Below are 24,707 nucleotides of genomic sequence, written 5' to 3'. Positions count from 1 at the left end.
TCCAGACTATAGTCACAGAATGCGAGCGTTATTATGGGCCATATCAATCAAGAGCGTTAAATCAAGCTGTTCTTTGTGCGCTTTCTTCTGCGATTCTTCAGTAATTCTGAGTTAAAAGTTGGATACATCATTATCTCCACCTTATTAGCTATTATATTAGAGGATATTGTTTGATAAACAGTCCTAGATGAGAAACGATGGAAAAATACGCTATGACCGAAGCCATTTTGCATTAGAAATGTTGTCACACATTTAGCACAATTCGCCGCCATTCGTTTGAGAGCCTGATTACGCCGATGTTAGTCAGTGCAATTAAACAGTTGCGTCGACGCCAAACATGGCCCATGAATACGGCTGCCCATGTGGTTTAATGCACCCTCTGAGCAGTGCCCCAACAATTGGTCATAAAAAAGGAAATGAGAAAATAACCAATAATATGTGAGTGGGGATTTGAGGCCTAGTGGGTGGAATACGGCAGGCCGGGATTGGCTTTTTTTTTTGTTGTTTTGTTTTTGTTCTTTTTCGGAGCGGGGGAGGGGGTTGGTATGGTGGTTCAGGTGGCAGGGATTGCCAGGTCTGTCGCGGTCCGGCCTGCTAAGCGTCCCCCCATGGGTCTTATGGTGGGCCGCAGCTGTTTGGAGGGGGGGGGTTGGGTGGGAGTGGGGCAGGGTGCGGGTGAAGGGGGGGGGGGGTGCGCGGGTACGGCTGGCATCTCTGGGCCCATATGGTGGGCGCTGGGCCGTAGAGACGGGGCAAATCAGTCACGGATGAGCCCCCCAGGTGGCCTCACTTTCACTGGCTGCTGATGGAGTGGACAGAGGAGCCCATCACCATTCTGCACAGGGAGAGAGAGAGAAAGAGGGAGGGAGGAAGAGAGAGGGAGAGAGAGAGAGAGATGGATAAGGTAGAGAGGGATGGGGATGAGAGGCCAGTTGATGTTCTGGTCTGAGTCAGCACATAGGCATGTGGCAAACGAGCTGGTCGGGTCACAGCCCAGTCCACACACTCTTACACACACACACACACACACACACACACATATATCCGCACACAGACACACACACACACATCACCTCTCCGCATCCACATCCACTGTAGGGTAGCAGCGGGGAGTCGAGGGGACACACTAATCACAGCCAAATAGATCTGAGACTTCAAATATGTCTGCTTTTTAAAGAAGGGCTCTTGCGTTGTAGGATGCGAATCCGGCTCTTCAGTGCTTTGTGACTGATTTCAATGAGAATGCATGTTTTTCTGTAGCTGTGTTGAATCGTTCCGCTCGGGCTCACTGATGTGACACACTGGAAATAGTTCACTTTCTCCCTCTTGACACGAGTGCATCATAAAAAAAGAGAGAGAGCTCTGCCTGCCTGGTTGGAGTGCAAGACCCAGCCCAGGCAATTAGGCCCCCCGCTGGTCGTCCAATTTATGCCTGATGGGAGCAGATCACACATTATATTACATTTTTTCCCTTTAACTATGAAAGTCACAGGCAGGCGCCTTTGACACAAGGATGTCGCCGCCAAATTAAAAGGGAAGGTGGGGGGTGGATGAGGGGTGGATGGGATGGAGGTGCAGGTGGAGTTAAAAAAAAAAAGAGGCAGTGTCAGGATCCTTCACTGCCACCAGCAGTCTCCATTTCAGAGGAGCTCTTTTGCTTCTCCTGGGCGAGTGTGGTGAGTCTGCGAGGGGAGACGAGAGTGTGTGTGAGTGTGTGAGAGTGTCTGAGATGGTCATACTCATGCGGTCTGGTGTTCTCTCTCTCTTTTTACACTGTTCTCTCAGAAGAGGGGCTGAACCACGAGTGTAAGCTGTGCAACCAGACCTTCGACTCGCCCGCCAAACTCCAGTGCCATCTCATCGAGCACAGCTTCGAGGGCATGGGCGGCACCTTCAAGTGCCCTGTGTGCTTTATAGGTGAGTTTTACTGTGCACGTGTGTGTGTGTGTGTGTGTGTGTGTGTGTGTGTGTGTGTGTGTGTGTGTGTGTGTGTGTGTGTGTGTGTGTGTGTGACTGTCAGTTTGTCTGTCTGCCTTTACCAAAAAAAAGTATACTTAAAGGTAATTTAATCAAGTAAACTGAAGTACAGGTGAAGTATGATTCCCAAGTTGAATATTTTATTAGTAGAAATGTACTTCACAACTAGTAGAATGTTTATACTTCTTCGGACTGAATTGGCTCACTTTCAGTTTATTATAGTAAGCTAAAGTATTGAGAACTACATGTAAACTAGTGAAGATACTAGTTACATATTTCTAGCACACATTTTAGTTCATTATCGTATACGGTAAGTACTTTTAAGGTGTAAAAATGTTATTGTTTACTTGCACTAACATTGCTTATTTACATGATGTACATTGCATTTATATTACACACACATCAATGGCGTAGGCTGCCAGCTGCCATGCAGGGCGTCAACTGGCACATCGGGGGCACGGGGTTATGTGTTTTGTCAGGAGGAGCTGGACTCCAACCTGCAACCTTCCAGTTCCTGGATGACTCATCTACCTCCTGAGCCACTGCCACCCACTGCTGATATATATTTCCAATACGTTTGTTCATGATAGTATACTTAAAGTATAACCTCAGCAAAATATAACTTTACCCTGAAGGGTAATATTAGAAGCTAAGTGAATAAAATGAAATGAAATGAGAATCTGTCATGCAGCCTCTCATAAATAGATATAATTAGACTTTTCCATCAGTATCAGTATATTAAGTATTTTAAGAATAGGCTAGCTATACCGTACTTAAACCTTTATGTATACTTATCAGTATGAGTCAAACAGGGGTCAGTAATACAATTTAGTTAATCTCTGATTAGTACACAAAAGGCAAGCTATATGTATGCCTATTTCAAAACAAGTAGACCATAGTACACTTTCATGAACTTCTTTTTGCTAAGGGTGTGTACAGGTATCCATGACAGGGAATGGATATGACACCGACATGTTGTTCAGTTGCAACTGTAACTGTTTTGCACAGCTACACAAAATGCACTCTTTTGCTCTTCACAACAGCAACTCCACGCTCAGCTAACACCATTCAGCTCTACTTAGCACGCTCAACCCCCCTCACCCACCACTGTCAGATCCAGGGGCATCCATGTGCCTCATGTGCCGGTCACCGCGGATGGTTGATGCTCGTGCTAAATGTAGCCAGGCAGCAGCAGCAGAGGAAGTGAGGTTTTTGTAGACCACGGTGACTACTCAGCTCTGCAATTCGCCTGTTTTCTCCTGCAATCCCCTTTCCGAATGGATGGCTAGTGGAAAGCAATGACTGCAGAGAGAGAGAGAAAGAGAGAGATAAAGCGAGAGAGAGAGAGAGAGAGAGGAAGAGGGAGAGAGAGAGTGGGGGGAAATAAAAACGGGATGTGCTAATTGTAGATGTTGGTGGTAATGATCTCATCTGTCTCTTAGCATGGAGGTGAGGGGACCAGGCTCCTCTGGAGAGTGCTGCTCCCCTCCTCTCGTGTCACTGGGGTTAAATATCTGGATAATGAAATCTGAAAAGCTGTTAGCTCCGTTCCTCCACTCCTTTGTCACTCGCGTTTTTAGCACGGCCCCTAAAACAGAGCTTTGTCTTTTTTAAAGCTAGCTTTCGCTTCGCTCACTTGTATTGTGATGGTGCTTCACTGGTATGGATTGTGTTAAAAAAAAAAATACAGCAAGTCTTTATTCATTTGTGAGCACATTTTTCCATTTCATACGCTTTTTTTTCGACTTTAGATGCCAGACTTTTTGTTTTGTACTTTCTGCAAATCCAGCATTTTTCTTTTCTTTTTGAGTTATTTTTCTGTGTCTTTTATTTCCTCTGTTGTCAGGACTTTGGTTGTGCTCTCTTTAAGCTTTTCAAATCCTATAATCAATATGGCGGCCTCCCATCTGCCTCTGCCTGTCTATCAGATGCTGTCAGTTCTACAGACCCCCCACCAGTCTTATACTGTACTTGTCAATTTTAGAACTCCTCTCACTGCAGTTTGGCAACATGCAATTTCCCTTTGCTTGTCCATCTTACAATGTTACTGACCTATGCTAGACATTCGATCATAGCGTGTACGCTGTATATATTTTTGTATTCTTCTTTGCTTTTCAGTAAAAGCCCTCATTGTGTATTAGGTGTGACAAACAGTCCTCCTCTGTCCTTTATATTAATATTGATTGGTGACAGACAGAGGGAGAGAGAGAGAGAGAGAGAGAGAGAGAGAGAGAGAGAGAGAGAGAGAGAGAGAGAGAGAGAGAGAGAGAGAGAGAGAGAGAGAGAGAGAGAGAAGAGCACCCTCAGGACAGACTCTGCACTACAGATGCAGGAGGTCTTAGATGGAGGAGATTGAAGGTGTGCAGCAGATTATCGTTAACACTCGGGAGACGGCAGGTCTGCATTGTCCTCTGTGTGTTTCCTTGGCTTCACCGTGCCACCGCTCCAATCCGCAAAAAAAACACCGGCCCGGAGTCCTAAGTTCTTCTGGATTCTTTTCTTTTCTTCTGTTTTTCCGTCTCCTCAGCGGTGTTGCTTTGAAAACACAAACATTGTTCAGAAAAACATGCTTCAGCCCCGGAGTGACCACAGTCGTTTCTAAGAATGGCCCAGGCCATCGGAGTGCCAAGAGAAAGAAGCAGGCTGGCGATACACACTGGCAAAGTGGGCTAAAACAGCAGTGCCTGCCAAAAAAGTAGAGGGGGGACGTTGGCGGAGGAGGAGGAGAAAGAGAAAGAGGAGGAGGAGGAGGAGGAGGAGGGCGAGAAGGGGAGGGGGAGGCGGAGAGGGAAAACAATGGGGGGAAAAGTGGAGTTGAAGAGAGGTCCAGGAGCCCTGGAAGATGACAGAGAGCCCCCGTCTCACCGGGCTGGTTTGACAGGTGTCAGAAGTGGGGGAGCCTGCAGCGAGAAGCCCCTGGAGCCTCCGTGCAGCAGCCAAGGTGCAGCGAGTGATTTGGACTACCAGGGTTTACACCGGCTCAAAAGAGCCCAGGATGAAAGCCGCTCGCGCGCGCACTGCTCCCAAGTTTCTCTGAACACTGTACACAGCGTTCGCATTTTCGAAGAAAAAAAAAAAGCACCCAGTGTACACAGCATGCATCTAGATGTTTCCTTCACTTGCTGAGTATAAGTGGGCTGGAAAAAAAACAATATTGTCAAAATGATAATATAGTTATTTTAAATAGATATGAAATTAAAAAATAATAATAATGGTCTAAAATAATCCTACTGTACTAATATGATCAAGCACATGGATTTGTAGATGATTATGAGACAAAGTGAATATCTCTGAGTGACTCCTCCTCCCTCCCAGATGATGATGGTGGCTGAAAGTGATGAGCTAGCCTCATATGCTGCATGTTGATCCGGACCCAGTGACATGATTACATGGCTGCACAAAGCTGATGGAGATGTTAGCCTGCAGGCTGCTCACATTATGGAGGTGCCGTCCTGGCATGGAGCCTGCGTCCCTCTCAGCAGCCCAGCCACTGTTTAATATTTATGTCACATAATACCGAGGATGCTGGTTTCACAGGAGTGTAAACAGACATGACACGCTTCAGGGCATGGCTGCTCTCAGAAGGACTCGCATTTAGCATGTATGCACACAAGCGTATAGAATGAGAGCATGTTGTTCCATATAGGCACGGTTCGGCTGTTGGAATGGCTCGCAAAAAAAAACCTCCTTGAATTGGATTTGATTGAGCTGTTTGAACCGAGAGAGGAGTTCTGTGGTGGCAAAAGAGGAATGGCGAGAGGCCGGCAGAGGTGTATAAAAATGTAACCGGCGCTGAATTTAATCGGGTTGACGGCATCCGAGTGGCGCTCGCAGCGCGGCTAGTCATGCCGAAGGAGGGCGAGCTGCCGTAGCGCGGCGCGCCGAGCTCATCTCTGGCAGGTCAGCAGACGGCTGTCTCCCCCCGCGCGTCTCCCCCACCGTGGGGATGAGTTTGCCTACAGCGAGCGCACCTCCTCATAATTAAATGTGGCTCCCCCAGGTGCGGGGCCATGCTAATGTAGCTACGGCTAGCTCCCGTTAGGGGATGGCTGGTGGAGGGAGGGAGGGGGAGGGGTGGGGTGGGGGTTATAAGGCAACGGCAAGCAAAAGCAAAAATGAGCTCTTTCACAGAGCTGTATCACCTTTAATCTCCAGTCCCACCCCAACCCTGCCCAGCCAACACCCCCCTCCCCAGAGCACACACATATGAAGAAAAAAGTTGTTTTCAGCCCGAAAGATATTCTAATGAACCCCAGATTGCTAACTTTTCCAGCACATCCAGACCTCAGAGACTAGACACATTTTTTTCCCTCTCTCTCTCTCTCTCTCTCTTCTCTCTCCTGCTCTTGCTAAACAGTCGTCCTTAAACACATGGGTCTAGGATAACAAACGGCATGTTTGAAGTGTTCCTTTGAGAATTAAAGTACACACACACACACGCACACACACACACACACACATACGCTTACAGATGCAGGCACTGACGTGCATACACAAGTAAACACATACACGCACACACAAACGCACACACACACACACACACACACACACACACACACACACACACACACGTTCACCACTGTGCACTATGGCTTAATTAAAGCACAAAGATACAGTATGTATTTTAAGTGCCAGCCCAAAGAGCGCATGTGTGTGTTACTGTGACTGTATTCTGGGTGCGCATAAATAAATAGTGTGTCTGCATGAATATTTATATTGTCAATATAATTAGCGATGTGGACTAATGGAGGCGATGTTTTTCCAGTGTAGGCAATGCCAATTTCTGCACTTGTTTATTTTCTGGCTCGCTGCTGTCCCCATAGCGGCTGGGGGGGAGGGTCTAAATAAAGCACATCCCCTCTCCGTTGCTGTTAGGCCTACAGTACGCCGGTCGCCACGAGCCACTCGGCTGACCACTCGAGGTCAGATGAACAGACTGCTGAAAGACAGCAAAGTGGAAGTCAAATGTGGCACTGAGATTAGGGAGGGTGGGGGGGGGGGGGGGAGTATTTTTAGCTCTCTCAGTTGGATGCAACATCACAGTGGAGTTACGCACTCAGTGGCCCAGATATTTGGCTGGCTCTCGGTGGCATTTGTCATTGTTTCGTTTTGTTGTTTTTTTTATTTCATTTTTTTTATTATTTCATTTTATTTTTTCCCCTACCTTTTTTTTATGACCACTCGCGTTCGGGCAGGTGCGGTTTGTTTTCCTCAGGGGCCTCACCGGAGCGTGCCATCGATGCGGACTTTCGGTCGAGTTTGTGGCGAGCCGGCCCCAGTCATCCACGGCCCCGTGATCTAGTCGGTTCTCAGGCGCTGTTGGCAATTAAGATAGCAAACAAGCTTTTGATAAGCATGTAGGATTTGAGCCACATCAAAAGGAGTTACGAGGCACTCGCGCTGTTTGTTGAAGAGCATTTTCAAAGGCATCCTCAAATTAGGCAGTCTTTGTGTGTGTGTGTGTGTGTGTGTGTGTGTGTGTGTGTGCGTGCGCGCGTGCGTGTGTATCCAATTTTGCTGTATGTTCAACAAGCGCCAATGCTATAATTTGTGAAAGGAAAAAAAAATGTGTAAATGAGTGAGTGCGATGTTTTCATCAACTCTCTTTTTTTCCCTTTCTCCTTCTCTCTCCCGCTCTGTCTCTCTGCAGTATTTGTTCAGGCGAATAAGCTCCAGCACCATATTTTCTCAGCCCACGGTCAAGAGGATAAAATCTACGACTGCTCCCAGTGCCCACAGAAGTTCTTCTTTCAGACAGAACTGCAGGTGGGTGTCACAGTAACTCTCTCTACTCCTCACATACCTGCTCAGCATCTTCCATCTGATCTTATGCCAGAAGGCTGTTACACTCGGGTACAGCACAACCTAGCATCTCTACTGTACTGCAAAACATCTGAAAGCTTTTGCAGGTGATCTGTTATCTGTTTAATATTCCAGTCAAACATTCCTCTGTTGCTCATCAGGATGTTAGTAAGCGGTGCATATCAGATCTGGGTGTTTTCTTGCACTATCTGAACCAATCCTTGAGTGTATAATTCCTTTTATGATAAACCATTCACATTGACAGAAGCAATCGGAGACACATCTACATCTTGCTGTTAGTCATCAGTGCTTGTTTAGTAGAACATTGCTGTATGTTGCTGGTTTCTTCACTCCGTCACTACCATTCCCTGAGGTTTGCGCATCTGGAAAAGACACTGGCATGTCACCACTAGTATTGGTGTCTTTAGCATCACACTTCAACCCAATGAGTCAATGTTAGACAGACAGACCGACAGATAGACAGATAGACAGATAGATAGATAGATACAGTAGATAGATAGATAGATAGATAGATAGATAGTTAGAAAGAAAGATTGGCAGATATATTTTTATTAAATGATGGTGTAATTGGATTGGAAAATGGATGCAATTCATAATATTAACATATATCATACACACACACACACACACACACACACACACACACACATACACACACAAATAAGTCAAAAATAAATTGAATTGAGGATATCAATGTCTTGTATTCAATTGCACTTCTTATATGAAGTGCAATTGAATGTAAACTGTGCACTGGCTCTCAGAATGGGATTCTCGTAGAGACGACAGTCATTTTCTGAGCGCAATGGAGGAGTTTTGCATTCTGCAGCCGAGTGCAGCCGAGCCCCGGCAGCAGCCAGAAGGAAGGTGAAAGCACTGATTATCCATAAGCCCTCTCTGAGTCAATACAGAAGAATACACCAAATCTGACAGGCAAACACGGACCGTTGCCATGGAGACAGTAAATAACAAGCCTTCTGTATGGGCCTTTGCTCCTCGTCAGGTGAAAGGAGATGGAGAGAGAGGGGGAGACAGACAGAGAGAGAGAGAGAGAGAGAGAGAGAGAGAGAAATGAGAAAAGCAAATGTGTTCTGCTAACACTGAGGTATCTTGTTAGGACAAGCTTAGAACATATCATTACACATTTCAGAACAGAGATCATGTTGCTCTGCGTACCTGTAAACAAGCTGGAATATCCTGGGGAGGTTTCCATGGGTTTTAGACTGTTCTTTTTTGGTTTGTTTATTTTTTTTTTTGGTTGTGGTTTTTTGTTTTTTTGAGTTTGGAATGAAATGATGCTCACCTCCCTCAGGTGCTCGTGTGCGTGCTCATGTTAGTTCGCCGGGAATTCTGCGGAGACTACAGAGCACATGAAAGACCTGTGGAGCTCCGGTTAGGGAAGAGAGCCGGGGAGTGGGAGAGCCTGCTCCTGCCGGAGCCTGGGGGGGAAAGACTGGTGTTCTTGTGTTCCACACCTATACTCCATGTCGAAGCTCTTCCCCTCCAGATACAGACACTGACTATAGCACTAGCCCATGGGAGAGTACACCCACAGATATGGTAGAGAGGCCTGATTTGAATGCATGGATAATGTATACACAACACAAGCATTCTGTATACACACGCCAGAATAGGAATGAGTAAAGACGTACTACATACATGTATGTGCTGAGGGACTGTGGTTGTTTGACTCGGTTGTTTGTCAGGATTCATGAGGTTCTTTGAGATAGGTGTCTTTTGGAGGGCTCTCTTTGGTGTGTGCTGTTGGGTCTTTGTTGGTTTGGCTGTGTACACACATATTGTTTTTGACTTTTCTTGAAAAACTAACACCAAAGTTTGGGCTCGGCGTTAGGTCTTCATGCGGGCTGCCTTTCGTGTGTCAGGCGTGTCGTTTTTTTTCCTGAGCTCGCCTGATTGACAACGCCGGAGTTGTTTATCAAGCCCTTCAGAAGGCGGCCTGTCTCGCTCCTGCTGAGTCGGGCTTCCTCGAGCAGCCCCGCAAACTTTCCAGCTGGAGTTGCTGCTCTCGCTCGCTCTCTCCGCACTCCTCCTCCTCCTCCTCCTCCTCCTCCTCCTCTTCCTCCTCCTCTTCTTCCCGTGTCTCTTTCGCTCTCTGACATGCCGGCGCTGCTCTCTTCTCCGCCCGCAGTCTCTGCTCATCATCTCAGGCCGTGGAGCCGCAGGTCAGAGGTCGCCTTCAAGCCGGGCGAGGGAGCGCGAGAGGAGGCAGGGGGGAGGTGGGGGGGGGGGGGGGAGAGACAGGGAGAGTGTCCACACCAGGTGATGGGCGGCAGGAGGGATATTTTATTCATTCACTGCAGAGTTGCCTGAAATAGACAAAAAAGGTAGTGACAGGTAGCCACACTCTGTACAACCCCCATCCCCCCATTTCTCTCTCTCTTATCCCTCTCTCTTTCTCTCTATCTCTCTCTCTCTCTCTCTCTCCCTCTCTCTCACACACACCCTCTTTCTCTCTCACTCACACTCATACACACACACACACACACACACACACACACACACATACAAGCAACCCCTTCCAAACTCTGCCCCTGCAAGGAGCCAGCCAATTTCCACTGGCCTGTCGAGGAGGATGATGGGAAGGCGTCGGCCTAATCAGCCCTCCTAGGAATCCCCATTGCTGACACACACACACACGCGCGCACACACGCACACACACACACACACACACACACACACACACACACTCAGAGATATACATCCTGCACCACAGGCTGACCATTTTGACCGGCCCCTGGGTGTGCGTGTGATCCATTAGGGGGGCCAGGGTGGATGGTGGTCTCCCACCTACGGACTGGACTCCTGCTGCCCTTTCCCTCCCCCACACCACCCCCCCTCTCTCTCTCTCTCTCTCCCGCAGGAGGGCCCGCACCAGGCCCCCCGCACCATCTCCAGCCAGACAGAAGTGTGGGTTATTTCACCGCAGAGAGAGAGGGAGGCAGAGGTAGAGGTGGAACAAGAGGGATTTAATGAAAATATAATGTGCTGCTGCTACTCCCTCTCGAAAGTGAAACAAAGAGGGGAAAGGGGGTGGAGAGAGATCGGGAGAAGTAGCTCAGGTTAACCTCTAAGTCAACCTAGTCCTCATTCTCTCTCTCTCTCTCTCTCTCTCTCTCTCTCTCTGTCTCGCAGACACACACACACACCACTCACTCTGTGTTTCTCTTTCTCTCACTCTCTTTGTCTCTCTTTCTTTTTCTCTCCATTCCTTTTTCTTCTTTTCATTATCTAGCCTCATGATGTACTTTATGTTCTCCTCAGGGTATTTCTAGTTTTTTTTTAAGTATTTGCAATGAAATAATAAAGATAATAATGTGTAGCACATAAGAATATGTTACTGTCTGTCTTAGTATGGAGACAAAATCAAGGCTGATGATAAACTAATTATGAGAATTCCAGTTTAGAAGAGGAGGACTTACACTTCAATCATTTAGCCAGTGTGCCTTCAGACTAGAGCGTAATGTTTGTTCTGGAAAAATCTTAAATGACTTTTTTTATTTTTAAAAAAGACACAAACAACAGTAGTCCGCTGGCTCTACCCTCCCATGGTGACCTGCAGCTGAGCTCAGTACAGTGGCGTTTGGAGTTTTCATTCTCCGAGAGTGGCCTTTAATGATGTGATTTTCCAAAGGCTCCTCGCCGTGCTCTCGTGTGAATTCTGGGTGAGGTGGGAAGTCATGTAAGATATATTTCCTTTGACAGTGGAGCAGCAGGGACAGTAGGACTTTGGCTGCAGGTGCCTGCAGGACTCATACCTTAATTGGAGTGTCTTTTGAAAGGATTTCTTCAAAGATGATCTCAGGCCTTAATGAGAGTGAGAGTAAGTGGGAGTGGAGGAGAGAGAGAGAGAGAGAATGTGTGACAGACAAATACATTAGCATAGTAAAGTAAGCTCCATCTCGTCTCCTCCCAAATCTTTTCCACCCCGCATCCTTACTGACCGACACTGGGCGGTGGTCAGTGTCCTCCACATGCTCAGATCAGGGTCAGCCCCGACCAAACAGATCAGCCCTGTCCTTTCCCCATGTTTTGTCAGTAGTTGACACTCCTGGATTAAAGCTGCTCAATGTCTCCTCTAACTTCTGTGTGACCACGACACTCTCTTTCAGTCCAAAACACAGTCAGTCAGATAAAGATGTCAGATTTCCTTGCATTTCTGTCCTTCTCTTTTTTGCGGTCAGTGTCCTTAAACTGTGTGACTACAAAACCTGTGAGTGACAGTTTCGGTGTGTTCCTTGAAATGAGTTCCTGGCATAAATCCGCATGCATGGATAGCACACACGGGGGAGACTTCGGGGAGCAAATTTGACATGTGAATCTTTAATGTTCCTCGTTGCCAGAGTGAGCCCTCCCATTCGAGTGCCACCCCGAAGCGCATTCGCATTTGTTTAGTCCTGAGTGGCTTCTCCGATGCCTCGTCCTCTTCATCCTCCTCATCCTCCTCCTCATCCCCCACTTCCTCCACCGCGCTGTGCCTTTGCCCACTGTGACAGCCTCCGTCGCTTTTTGAAGTCCCGTTTTTTTTAAGCACAACATGCCGTTCCCTTCTTTGACACACTAGGTGTTCCCAAAAACTCTGACACACAGACTCAAAAGTTCCCCCCTCCTCAAAAAACGGAACTGAAGTGAACACAAAAGGAGAAGAGGGAAAAAAAGATGGGGGGAATCTTGTTTGTGATGCACCATTGTTAATATTTAAGGCTGTTCTAATGATGTAAAAAAAAAAAAGCAATACTGTAAACACACACTTTAAAAGAACATAAATATTATGAAAGGCGTGTGCAGATGAATAGCTTTTGGCTGCGGGATGTTACACAAGAGTGACGTCCCACTTCTGCAGGTGGATCAGAATAAGACAGCGTGACAGACCCTGTGCTCCTGGGAGGAGTGTGTGTGTGTCTTGTGTGTGTGTGTGTGTGTGTGTATGGTGGGGGGGAGGGTCTGTTTGTGTGTGTGGGTGTGTGTGTGTGTGCATCAGTGTATACTGTGTCTGTTCATACGAGTGCTCCTGAGTATTCTTGTCTTTGTTTCCCCCCTCTCGCAGGGTCTGATGTTTGTGAATACACGAGTGTGTGTGCATGAGTGTGTGTGTGTGTGTGTGTGTGTGTGTGTGTGTGTGTGTGTTTGTGTGTGTGTGTCTAAAGGGAGACATGACAAAAACTCCCAGAAGCCTTTGAGCGCTCTCTCTTTCCCCCTCTCCCTTTCTCCCTTTCTCTCTCTCTCTCCCTCTCCCTTTCTTTTCCCTGCTGCCTCACCACTGGGGGAACTTAAATCCAAACAAACAGCAACACTCTGCACACAGCACAGAAATCTATCACCGCGTTTGATCCCTGACACTCCACTGCAACTTGTGTTTCTCTGTCTCTCTCTCTCTCTCTCTCTCTCTCTCTCTCTATCCCTCTCTCTCTCTCTTTCCCTCTCTCTCTCTCTGTCTCCCTCTGTCTCTCTCTTTGTTGTCAACTTTCTCAAACTTTCATAGTGGATGTCATTAATGGCAGATGAGGAGACAGGGCCCAGGTCTTAATTTGTAGGATGGGATTGGCACGCTCTCGGCTGCTGTCTGAGGCAATATAGGGTTTAGGATTTAAGACTCCTCTGAGGGTGGAGAATAGATCATCAAGCTCAAGAGGGTCACTGTGGGATCCATGTTTTCCTGATCTCCTGAGTTGGGCCTTCGGTTTTTTTAAGTAAGTTTTAAACAAACTTCTGGAGCATCTACCGGATGTGTGAGACGTTTCTGCATTGTGTCACGCAGTGCGTTAGTCAGATGTGCTTTTCCGTGAAGATGAAGTTGTTTTTTAGCAAAAGTAAAGTTGTTTTTCTGTCAGTTCTAGAATGTACCAGTTAAGGATTGGGCAACAGTGATGATGCCTAGCATGAACTTTTATTTTACTTTCTTCAAGTTAGAATGTGAAATATTGTTCTGGAATCCAGTTCTGTGCCTTGCTGAAACAGTAGCATACTAGCATCCGAGAGCAGCACCTCTTAAATTCCCCCCAAAAACACACGAGTAAGCATTAGAGAGCCGACCCATCTTAGTTGAACAAAAGTCTCAGACTATGTGTGTGAATGGCTGTGTAGGGGCGTATGTGTGTGTGAGTGTGTGTGTGTTAAAGAAAGAGAGTGTGTGAGACAGAGTGGGATAGATATAGAGAGGGAGAGAGTGGATAAGAGGAGGGGAGAAGGAGAAGTGGAATGTTGAGGGAGAGACGGCAAGGGATAAGAGAAAGAGAGGGAGAGTACAGTGAGGGAAGGAGAGAGAGAGGGAGAGAGAGAGAGAGAGAGAGAGAGAGTGAAGGAGTGAGTAAATGTGTTTTGTTGCCGGGACTGGCATGCAGAGCCCCACAGACCCCCATCTCCCTCCCAGTGACAGGCAGAGATCCTCCCTCCCGCCGCCTAATTAGAGGATGTAGCCCAGGGCTTGCGGCCCAGGAAGACCCATCCCCCTCGTACGATCGCTCCCTAAAGAAAGCATTTAATTGGGTTCCTAAGTCCTAGCCTTCATTTTTCCGTGTGAAAGGCATCTGTGTAGACATCACCTCAGAATTTAGCTCTCTCCTTTTTTTTCTCTTCGTTTTCTTTTTTTTTTTTGTCTTTGGGGGTAATAATATCAGAATCCCTGCTTGTCTGAATGCTTCTCTATTTTTCTGTGATGTCTCTCTCTCTCCCTCTCTCTCTCTCTTTCTCTCCCTCTTCCTTCCCTCTGTCTCTATCCTTCTCCCTTAATGAGGCCCCATAATAACACAGCAGTTGTGCAGTTGTTTTGCTTCCTCAGTCAAACAGCAGGATCTCGGCGCAGCGGAGTTTTCGAGGAGCATTCGCTTTGCCACTTCGACAGTGTAATGAGTGTCATTTGGAGCAACAAAGCCGCTAAAGGATGGTTGTTTGCCTCTGTAGTCATACTTCAAAAAAGCCTTGCCTCTATCAGGTGTGTATAGTGTAGCCAGCCACTGCTCCGGCGTCTCGCAAATCATAAGGCGTTTTGTACCCCGGCACTTCGCCGAATGTCATCATTTGCCAGCGCGTTCAGGGTGTATGTAAGAGTCTGTAAGAGAGAACGGGGAAAGAAAGGAAAGAAAAGAGATAGAACGAAAGAAGAAAATATTAATAATATTATCACGCAGTGGCAGCGTATTAAATGTGGCAGGATTATAATGCAGCTATTGTATAGGAATCACAGAGCCATGGAAATTGAAGCCTTTGTGTGGCACACAAACATGCCTGCACCATATGCACCCACAGACACACAGACACAGACACACACACACACACACATAAACCCCACCCTAACCCCAGAACAGTATGTCCACGGGTCCCCAGACGCCACACTTCAAACGAGATGGTCCGTTTCCAAGGATACTGAGTCGGTTGTGGCAAAACAGAGGATGAGGTCGAATCTCCCCACGGCCTGATAAGTGTTGACTGTGGACAATGCCAGCTGCTTATGTGATTCGCACACATATTTATTTATTTATTTGATTTTTTTCTTTTTTTTTATTATTGAGCTAAAAACGGAGAAGCAGTCATTTCTGAGGGCAGGGAGCCAAGTCAGGCAGGGCCGGCTGTCCCCCGGGGACAGGCCAGAGTCAGCGAGCCAACCCGCTCCATCCCGCGGCCATTAATGTGCATGTATATCACACGGACCCGGTCCACAGCCAGCGCCAAACCCGGCCCCGCGGCGCTGCCCGGGCCGAGGCCAAATCGCCGCCACAAATCAGCCCAAATCCACTCACGCCTTATTTCACAGAAAATCAATCAGCGTCTATGTATAGACCGGGAATGCAGTAGGACGGAGTGTGTGGACGACCGCGGGGGGGTGCAAGGCATCCAGACTAAGTGGTGGTCAGCGTCTCTTTGTGTCTGTCTTTTGTGTTGGGTGTTGTGCTGGAAGGTGCTTCAGCAGGGCTTGTAAGATCAGTCTTCTAAGGGGTTAAAAGCTGGCAATCGGGAGGTTGCTGGTTCCAGTCCCAGATGGTCACTTCATGTTGTGCGACGTGCCTGTGGGCAAGGCATTTCATCTGCATTGTCTCAGTCCACCCAGCTGTAAATGGGTGCCAGTTTCGGCTTGAGCAGTAACCTGTAATGGACTGGTGGCCCATCAAGTCTTACAACTCTCATCTGCTTAGCACCACAGAAGCCAGCCATTAGCATAAGTCTTATTACCCTCCGCCGGCTAGGAAAGGGTTAAGTGAACTTATTAGCTGCAGGAGCCTCTCCACCTCATCACTGCACATTTGTTTGTAAAAGGAAAGACATGCACCATGTCACCTTTTTTTTGTGTTTTTTGATGTTTGACAGCCTGTCAGAACAAAGCAGCGAGCGTCATTCAAACACACACACACACACACACACACACACACACACACACACTCGCATTCGTGAGGCAGCGGTTAACGGCATGTTCAGCTGTTCATCTCCGCCGTGTGCCTCTGCTGCTCGCTTGTTGCTTTGGCGCATCCGCATCCGCAGCCCCGGTGTGGCGTGAGCGATGCGCAGCACGGCACGGCGCGGTGCGGTATGGCGTGGTGCGGTGCGATGCGGCGGTGTGCTGGGGTAGCGGCGGTGTGCTGGGGAAGACGCCCCGTGCGCGTGTGTTTGTGGTGCTGCGTGTGCCGTACGCAGCTGCGGCGCCGGGGCTTCTTTTGTCTGGCTGGCTCCGGCGCTGCTCTCTCCTGTGCTCTCTGCTCTACTGTGCTGGGCTCGGCGCAGTGCTGCTATGCCTTAATTAAAACCCTGACTGATGAGTCGGAGAGCGCGGTGGCAGTCTCTGTGGCTTCGGCTGCGCCCCGGGAGCCAGGCGCGCGCACACACACACACACACACACACACGTGCACACACACACACACACACTCACACACACAAACTGCTCACAGCGGCAGCCACGGCAGACGGCTCACATGCACACATGGCTGTTTACATGCTATTAACACACAGGGCACCTCGGCAAGTGTAAAATGGCGTCCTTTCAGCCACTAGTGATTGAGTGAGACAAAGAGAGAGGGAGAGAGAGAGAGAGAGAGAGAGCAGTTGAGATGAAGAGATACAGCTTCATTGACGTCTGCCCTTGCCTGTTTGCACTGTAAATATTGGATGAGACGAATCTTCATAGGCCTCTCTCATAGAGTCACAAAAAAAAAATACACAATCTCAAGGAGAAAAAAATAACTAAACAAGCCAATAAAATGATGCCGTTGCTGTCAGAAAATTGTTGGTTGCGCCCCAAACAAAGAACCGCAATGAATTTACTACAGTAACAAAGCAATTTTAGATATAAACTTTCCTTCTCAGTTTGTGCTTATTACAATGCCTTTGCTGCATTGAAGTCCAGTGCAGCTGTATTGTTCTTCAGCATGAACGCCTCCAGGCTGGTGATAGGGGGTGTGATGCAGGGGTGAAGCCTGAGGAAAAGAGGTGGGTGTAATGCAGGTGGATGAAGTCTGGCTCATTGTGCCGGGCTGATAACCGGCGGGGTGAGCCTGCCAGGGCAGCCCTCATTACAGGGAGCCTTGCAGCGGGGACCTTTCGCCCGGCGCCTCCCTGTCCCTCATGCCTCGCCTCGCCGCGTCTCCTCTCACCTCCTCTGAGCGCTCCCCCCGGAGGGCGTCTGAAAGCCCTGCGCTCCCTCCCTCCCTCCCTCCTCTCCTCTCCTCTCCTCTCCTCTCCTCTCTCTCTCTCTCTCGACTGGTCGCTCCCTACCCTGGCGCTTTGAAGACAAGAGAGACCTCTCACAGTCACACCGTAACATGAGCTACTCGGAAGAGTCCACCATTGAAGAACAGAGCTTCTGTCTCTCTCTCTCTCTCTCTCTCTCTCTCTCTCTCTCTCGCTTGCTCTCTCTTTTTTTTGTTTTACTCTTGGTCACAGTGGCCACGGCTGTTTTAAGGTGAGCTGGCGCTACAAGCCGCCCATTGTCAGCCTCGCGTGGACAGGCCACAGTGCTCTTACAGAGAGAACTAGATGCTGCTGCCCGGAGTGGAGAAAGAAAGAGATCAAACCTTGCAGTCACTTCACGGGTCCATGGCTGGCTCTTCTGTGTGGCCATAAGCGTTTTATATTCCTACAAGCCAACTGTCCGTCATACGAAAAGGCTAAAAGGGTGTTACAGATGGTAATCACTCAATGTCTTATAAGCACAAAGAGCAAAATGCTTAGCTTAGCAAATGTTTCAGTGATCATAGTGACAGTTAGAGTAAGTGACCATTGTGTTCTTGGGATAGTATGGGGGAAAAAAACGGAATATTTTCCCTCGCTTTCCCACACTATTTCCTGCGTTATTTGTATACTGGCCCTCCTGTTTTCGTTTCGATGCACAATATTCTGTGTGCCAGCCCCCGCAAAACTGAACGAGGAAGAGCAGGGTGAGTAAGCGGCGCGGTGTTAAGTTGTAGCGTTGCTCTGGAACACAGAGAGAGAGACACAGCACTTCTGCTGGCCTAGAAACCCCCCGCCGATCTATCGCCCAGCAATATCGATACGCGCCAGAGAAATGGGAAGTGACAAAAAGAGTGATTCGGTAATAAATCACTCCAGCCTACCTGTGCGCGTTCGCTCTACCCTCCCACACGCGCGCCCGTCCCGGCACCCCCTCGCCGCAGCCCTGGCTCCGGTTCGGTGTTTGTTGCGCAGTGTGTTGACTCCCCGTATGCGTGTTGCACCTGTTTGCATGGAGCGTACAGGACCCCTGCTAGGCTTTGCCCCACTCCTACTCCTCAGCCCCTGGGCTTTTTTTTTTGTGTGTGCATCACTGTGTGTGTGTGTGTGTGTGTGTGTGTGTGTGTGTGTGTGTACATGTATGTGACTGTGTGTGTGTGTGAGTGTGCATTTGTGTGTGTGTGTGTTCGCGTGTGTGTGTGTGTTTGTGTGTTTGTCTGTATGTGTGTGCATCTGAGAGAGATGAAGTGTGTGTGTGTGTGTGTGTGTGTGTGTGTGTTTATGTATGTGTGTTGGTGGGATGAGTTGGGGGGGGGAGGGGGGTCAGCATGCGTTGCTGCAATCTGATGTAATGAGATGAAAGCCGAGGGGTAAATGTGGCAAAGCGCCAACAGGAGCAGAAGAAGCGCCCCCCTGCAAGTAGTTGGGTGGGTGGGGGGTGGAGGTGGGTGGGGGTGGGGGGGGGGCTTGAGGGTGAAGCAGGTGGAGGGGGCGGGCGGGGTAGAATTGTGCGAGGAGGGTTAGGGAGCAGCTATTGATCAGCGCAAACCTAATTTAGTGGAGAATTGACTGCTAAGCTTTACCTGGCCCGAGCTTCTCGGCGTGTTAGCGAGCAGCGTGGGACTGGCAGGCGGGCGGGCGGGCGGGCGGGCGGAGGAGCGCGGGGCCAGATGAAAAGCAGGGGCACGCTGGGCAGCGCGGTGCCCGCCGGCGCGGCCAGGAAAGGGTCAGGAGCGCTGACCGGGCGGGAGAGCCGCGGCGCTCGCACGCGCCCAGCGCGGAGTCGGAACCGGCCTCCGCCTCAGCGGCGGTGACAGCCATCCGTCTTCACCTGCACATCTGACGGGCAGCGAGGAGCGAGAGGGATGGAGTAGAGCGGGGCTGGTTGGGGCGGGTGGGGGTGTGTGGGGGTGTGGGGGGTTCACCAAGGCAGGGGTTCTAGTCTAGCCCTTGATGTGAGAACATCTGGAGCGGGCTTCGCGCTCGTCTGCCAGTGGGGTGCCACCGAACATCAGGTGGGTAGCGGGCAGAAGTTGCGGCGGCGAGAATCCACAAAGACACTAGTCAGCAGCGAGCAGGCCAACAGGGGAGAGTCTGTCTGCACAGACTGTAATACTGTCCATTTCTATCATTGTGGAAAATACCTCACGTCACCACCCATATCTCTTTACCGCCTCCATCCCAATGTGTTGGAGGGAGGATGAAAGTTCACATGCATATGGTTTTGGACGTACAGTATATATATATGACACAAGCAGGGAGGTTCGATGTATGTCATAAAGAAACCGAGGCCCGCTCCTACATTTTGAAGATTAATGTCATTTTTGTATCGTCTTCGATTCTAGTGTTTTTCGTGCCCTCATCCTTCTTCAATTTGCCAATTTAGTTAACAAAATCAGAGCGGAGACATTTGTGGGTGGGATGTAATATTACGCGTGTCTGGCCCTCGCGACGGCGTGTTGACACTGGCAGACGCTGATAATGAGATCACCGAGTACGCTGATCAAATAATCAAAAAGAATGCATTATATTCTATCAGCAGTATTACGTTTAATTGAGAGACAGGAAGCGCCGGCCATTACTCTATCTACAGGCCGGCGCTCGAGAGAGTGAGAGAGAGAGAGAGAGAGAGAGAGAGAGAGAGAGAGAGAGCAGTGGTGACAAAAGCATTGTTACCTTTTTTTTTTCCCTCTCTCCTTTTTTTCTCCTTCTCACTTTTCCTTCCTCCCCTCCCCACACACACACACACACACATACACACACACCTCCTTCCCTCAGCTTGCATTGGCTGGCAGTGGAGTCGTTTAACACTGTCCTTGAGAATGCCTTGAGTGAGAAAACTCCTCACATGTTTAAGGGAAAAGGTAGACTGCAGTTTGTGTCAGCCAGGGCCCGGCGCCTCCCCGGGGGCTTTATTTTCCCCTCTAATAGCTGTTACGAGCCCTACATTCATATCCAAGGAGTCACATTCCTTTGGGGTCCCTGCACAGACACACACACACACACACACACGCACACACATATATACACACAGAGACAGACACACAGTGAGACACACTCTCTGTCTCTCTCTCTCCCTCCCTCACACACACACACACACAGAGACACACACAGACACACACACACACAGACACATAGTCACTTTGCGGCGCTCCGTGTCAATATCCTGCCATTTGAAGTCACGTACAGCAGGGGCCGGTGGGAGGCTCGGTGGAGCCAGGCTGACGGGTAATGGCCCGCATTCATTAATAAGGTTGCCGTGCTCCTGTCCCTCCTCGGCAACGCCACGGATGTCTTCACCAGAAAGGAGGGGGTGTCTCCCCAAGGGAGCCCCCAACCCCTTCCCCCAGCCTCCCCACACCGCAAACCCTCCCACCCCCCCCTCCAACCCCCCGCCCACACAGACACACACACACACGCACACACATACACACACACACAGACACACTCCACCCCTCCTCCTCCCTCACTCACTTAAAGGAGCTCCATCTTCACCGGCACTGATCGGATTCAAAAGGAGAGAGAACTGCTGCCTGGTGCTTACTGGCGCACAGGCCCAGCCAGCCAGCCAGCCAGTGATGGCAGCTTACTCGGGGGGGCGCCCTCGTCACTGGAGCATAGCCCCCCCACTCCCCCCCATCTCCCCGGCTTCAAAACGGGCCACAACCCTACCTGTCGGGGATTAATCTGTGCCCCCGAGGCTGCGCTGACGAGCCTTTAAAAGCTCTACCAAGTGGAGGAGAGAGAAGTCAGGCAGCCCAGGTCCCCAGCACAGGGGCGCTGCGGTGTTTGTGAAAGAACGGAGGTGGGGAGGGGATAACGTACGGATGGTTTGACGGAGTTGGTGGACGTGCACGGCCGTTTTATAGAGTCCGGTGTGTGACTACAGTCATGCTGCAGTGATATTTTTTATTATGAGTGTGTGTTTTATTTTTGACTAAGTGTGCGTGGGAAATACAAGGCGGTGTAGCCATAGGTGTACATCTGAGCGAGCTCGCACGCTTGAGAGATCGCGTGTGCATGTTGTTGCGCGCGGAGGCACGTGCTCGAGGTGGTCTGAGGTGGCCGTGAGTGTGCCCGTCCGGGCGTCCTCGTGTCGCGGTATGTGTGAGGGCACGCTCTGATGAGGTGGGCCAATGACAGGTGCGCTTAGTCCATGCCAGTTTCCAGAGTCCAAGGCCATGTTTTTAACGGAGCGCAGCAAGTGGGGCATGTAGTTTGCATTAAAGGGATTAGCAGTCACTTCAAAAGATGACCTGGATTTTGCCCACCAGGGACACCAGTTACACACCCCCTGGTCCACGCTCCCCTTTAAAGAACCTCAGTCTGCCACTGTTTCTCTGCCACTGCCAAACTCATCACTGTGTGCGTGTGTGTGTGTGTGTGTGTGTGTGTGTGTGTGTGTAAGAGAGAGAAAGAGAGAGAGAGAGAGAGAGAGAGAGAGAGAGAGTACACAGGTGTGTGAGGCCCCTGAGTTGTGTGTGTGTGTAGGAGCATTTTATACCTGTGATGTGTTCTCCAAGGCTTTTGCATATTTCAAATGAAATTTTTACTTCAGATATTTTGGGCTTTTCATCACATTAAGATTAAAATGAATCAGATTTATTCAAACAGGGTTTTGCTAAACATAATTTGTTTTTTCCCATATGCAGTAATGCAGGAATAATAAAAAAAGACAATTGAAGGAACACTTTGAGGATTACTGAAACACTCTTTCTCACACACACACACACACACACACACACACTTAACTGATAGATCATATTCTCCTAGTGGCAAAGTGGCAAATTCCTCATAGCCGTCACGCTGTTTATATTGCCGTGGTATTTATGGCCAAAGCCATTAACCCAGTTAAACAGACATGGTCATTTCCAATAATTGATACGCCTTAAATCATGTCATTTATCCCATTTGGATGAAAATACCCAGCCCCATTATGTAGCGCTGGCTGGCCGCCGCCGTGGGCCAGGAAGCCTCCTCTCTGACTCCCTCCGTGATGGGGGACAATGACATCGCTCGCCCCTGCCTAGCATTCTCTCCTGAATGGTTGTCATGGTCACAGCCATTGATCACGTGGCGCATGCCTGCGGATTGAGATGTCACCGGGTGTCAGCGGTGGCACGTCCTCGTGCGCGCCTCGTGCGATTTCCACTATGCCCAGTCCCAGCAAGCAACACAACAGCCTATTGATCGCGATGCAAATGTGACACCTTCCCTGGTTAATTGGATGTTGAGAAATGTGACACTTTGCACAATAGTTCTGCCTCTTCGGAGAGATATGTCATTGAGGGTTTGAATTTTGCTCGTTTTTTATCTTTCAAAATTCAGATCATTTAGATGCCTCGGGATATTTAAAAGCATTGCCATGGCAATAGGATTTTTTTAGGAACCAGTATTTATTTAATGCTTTGATGAATATTGAGTGTGATTGTTCAATTGATTTGATTGAAATCTGACATGCAAGAATTGTGTCAAAACAATAATCGCCCGATGTCTCCTTCTCTCTTGCAGAACCACACATTGAGCCAGCACAGCAGCTAACAAGGTGATGGAGCACACCTCTGCGCCAATGCCACAATCACAGAGAACTCCATCGGAGGATGACAACTACCCATGTGGTTCTGCCCATTTATGCACTGAACTTCAGTTTCAGTAACAGATTGTTTTTTTTGTTTGTTTGTTTATTTGTTTGTTTTGTTTTTATTTTTTTCACAAAAGTGAACAAAATGCATATGAACACAAACAGGAAAAAAAAAGATACATGACCCAAGGTCTTTGTGAATTGTAATGTTCAGTAACTGGCTAACGTGTAAATAATGTTCATGTGTTGCTACTCCTCAGCTATAAAGCAGTCTTGCATTTGCCAGTGTAAAAAAAAACCAAGTCTTTGTTACAAAAAAAAAGAAAATGAAAATGAACAAAACATGGCCATTGAAATGAAGTGTATGAACCAGACATCAGGACCAGTCAAAATGGACACAGTTGCGTAGGGACGTCCCTCCATGATGCTCCTCTCAAAGCTTGCCTCTGAACGTCCAGAGATGGACTGCTCGATCACCAGCAAACTGAAGCCTGCCATTTTGTGATTTCTCTTTCAACAGCCACCTCAGTTTACAGGGCAAGCTGAGGTGCGTCAATCATTGAAGTGTGCTCTGTCGGTGTACAGAAAACAAAAAGGAAAAATCAGCATTCTGATATATGCAAACCCAGTGGGGAGGGGAGGGGGGGGAGACAGGGCCACCTCTTGGTGTTTGGGAGAGAGAACATAGTCCCCTGCAAGTCCTCAGAACAGTGTCCACTAGCATGGCAGAAGTATCTGCTTCTCTGAACGAACCTGTATATTTCTGTTATTAATGTTTACTGTTTGGCCGAGTCTGGAAGTTTCCTTTCATCTTTGTTATATCAGTATATCATATTTGGGTGGGAGTGGGGTGGGGGTGGGGGCTAATAAGCTCCATTCGGTGCGGTCTTTCTCAAGGGGAGCGCACAGATGCTTGTCCCCGACTCTCCCTGAAGCAGCCCTACCTTTCACTGATGTTGTGTGCCGAGCCGTTGCGCCATAGAGACAGGTGAAAGGCATTGTTATATAGTCTGTACAGTATTCCCTGACCCCGACCCACAGACACCCATACGTTCCCTTCTATACCAGTTTTGCATTCATTGAACTTGAGATGCACTTTTGTATGAAACTTTCATGCTTGGACGTTCTTCTTTGGGAAAAAAAAAAATGTCATTGCTGTCTTGAAAAGACTGAGAGAAGACTACCACCTCAACTGAAAGACTCTGGTGAAACAAAATGTATCATGAACCGAAACCTCTGGTGTTAATTAAAAAAAAATGTAATGTACAAATATGAACTGAGATCTGCATTTGGCAGACCTCCTTTTTTGTGTTGCACATGTGATGAAAATATTAAAACTGTATGATGAGATGGCTTTGCAGTGTCATATTTGTGTGTATGTGAGTAAGTGAGTGTGTGTGTGTGTGTGTGTGTGTGTGTGTGTGTGTGTGTGTGTGTGTGTGTGTGTGTGTGTGTGTGTGTGTGCGCGCGTGTGTGTGTGTGTGTGCGCGTGTGCGTGTGTAGGTGTGTCTGTGTGTGTCTGTGTGTGTATGCATATATGACAGGCAGACAGAGAGAAAAAGAGAGAGAGGAATAAGTCTAAAAAGTTAAATGATTATTTCATATTTCAATGTTTTGTACTACCATACATATTCAATATCATGCACACCATCAAGG

The 24,707-nt window shown here is 48.5% G+C and overlaps 1 protein-coding gene across 5 annotated transcripts in view; it reads left to right on the top strand.

Moving 5' to 3' along the window:
- The window catches only part of LOC134073198 (zinc finger protein 521), a 109,484-nt gene extending 85,083 nt beyond the window's left edge, over window positions 1–24,401 (top strand). For 3 of the 5 annotated variants that reach the window (XM_062530223.1, XM_062530205.1, XM_062530197.1), the window contains exons 6-8: window positions 1,786–1,917; window positions 7,628–7,743; window positions 22,982–24,401. In XM_062530223.1, the coding sequence (XP_062386207.1) occupies window positions 1,786–1,917; window positions 7,628–7,743; window positions 22,982–23,011 (278 nt within the window). In that variant the 3' untranslated portion in view covers window positions 23,012–24,401. The remainder of the gene's footprint in view (window positions 1–1,785; window positions 1,918–7,627; window positions 7,744–22,981) is intronic. The other 2 variants (XM_062530231.1, XM_062530214.1) reach the window with 1 other exon arrangement.
- Window positions 24,402–24,707: the final 306 nt, after the last annotated feature.

This window comes from Sardina pilchardus, chromosome 2, assembly GCF_963854185.1.
Source record: "Sardina pilchardus chromosome 2, fSarPil1.1, whole genome shotgun sequence".
Lineage (NCBI taxonomy): Eukaryota > Metazoa > Chordata > Actinopteri > Clupeiformes > Clupeidae > Sardina > Sardina pilchardus.
This window is presented reverse-complemented; position numbering and strand designations above follow the sequence as displayed.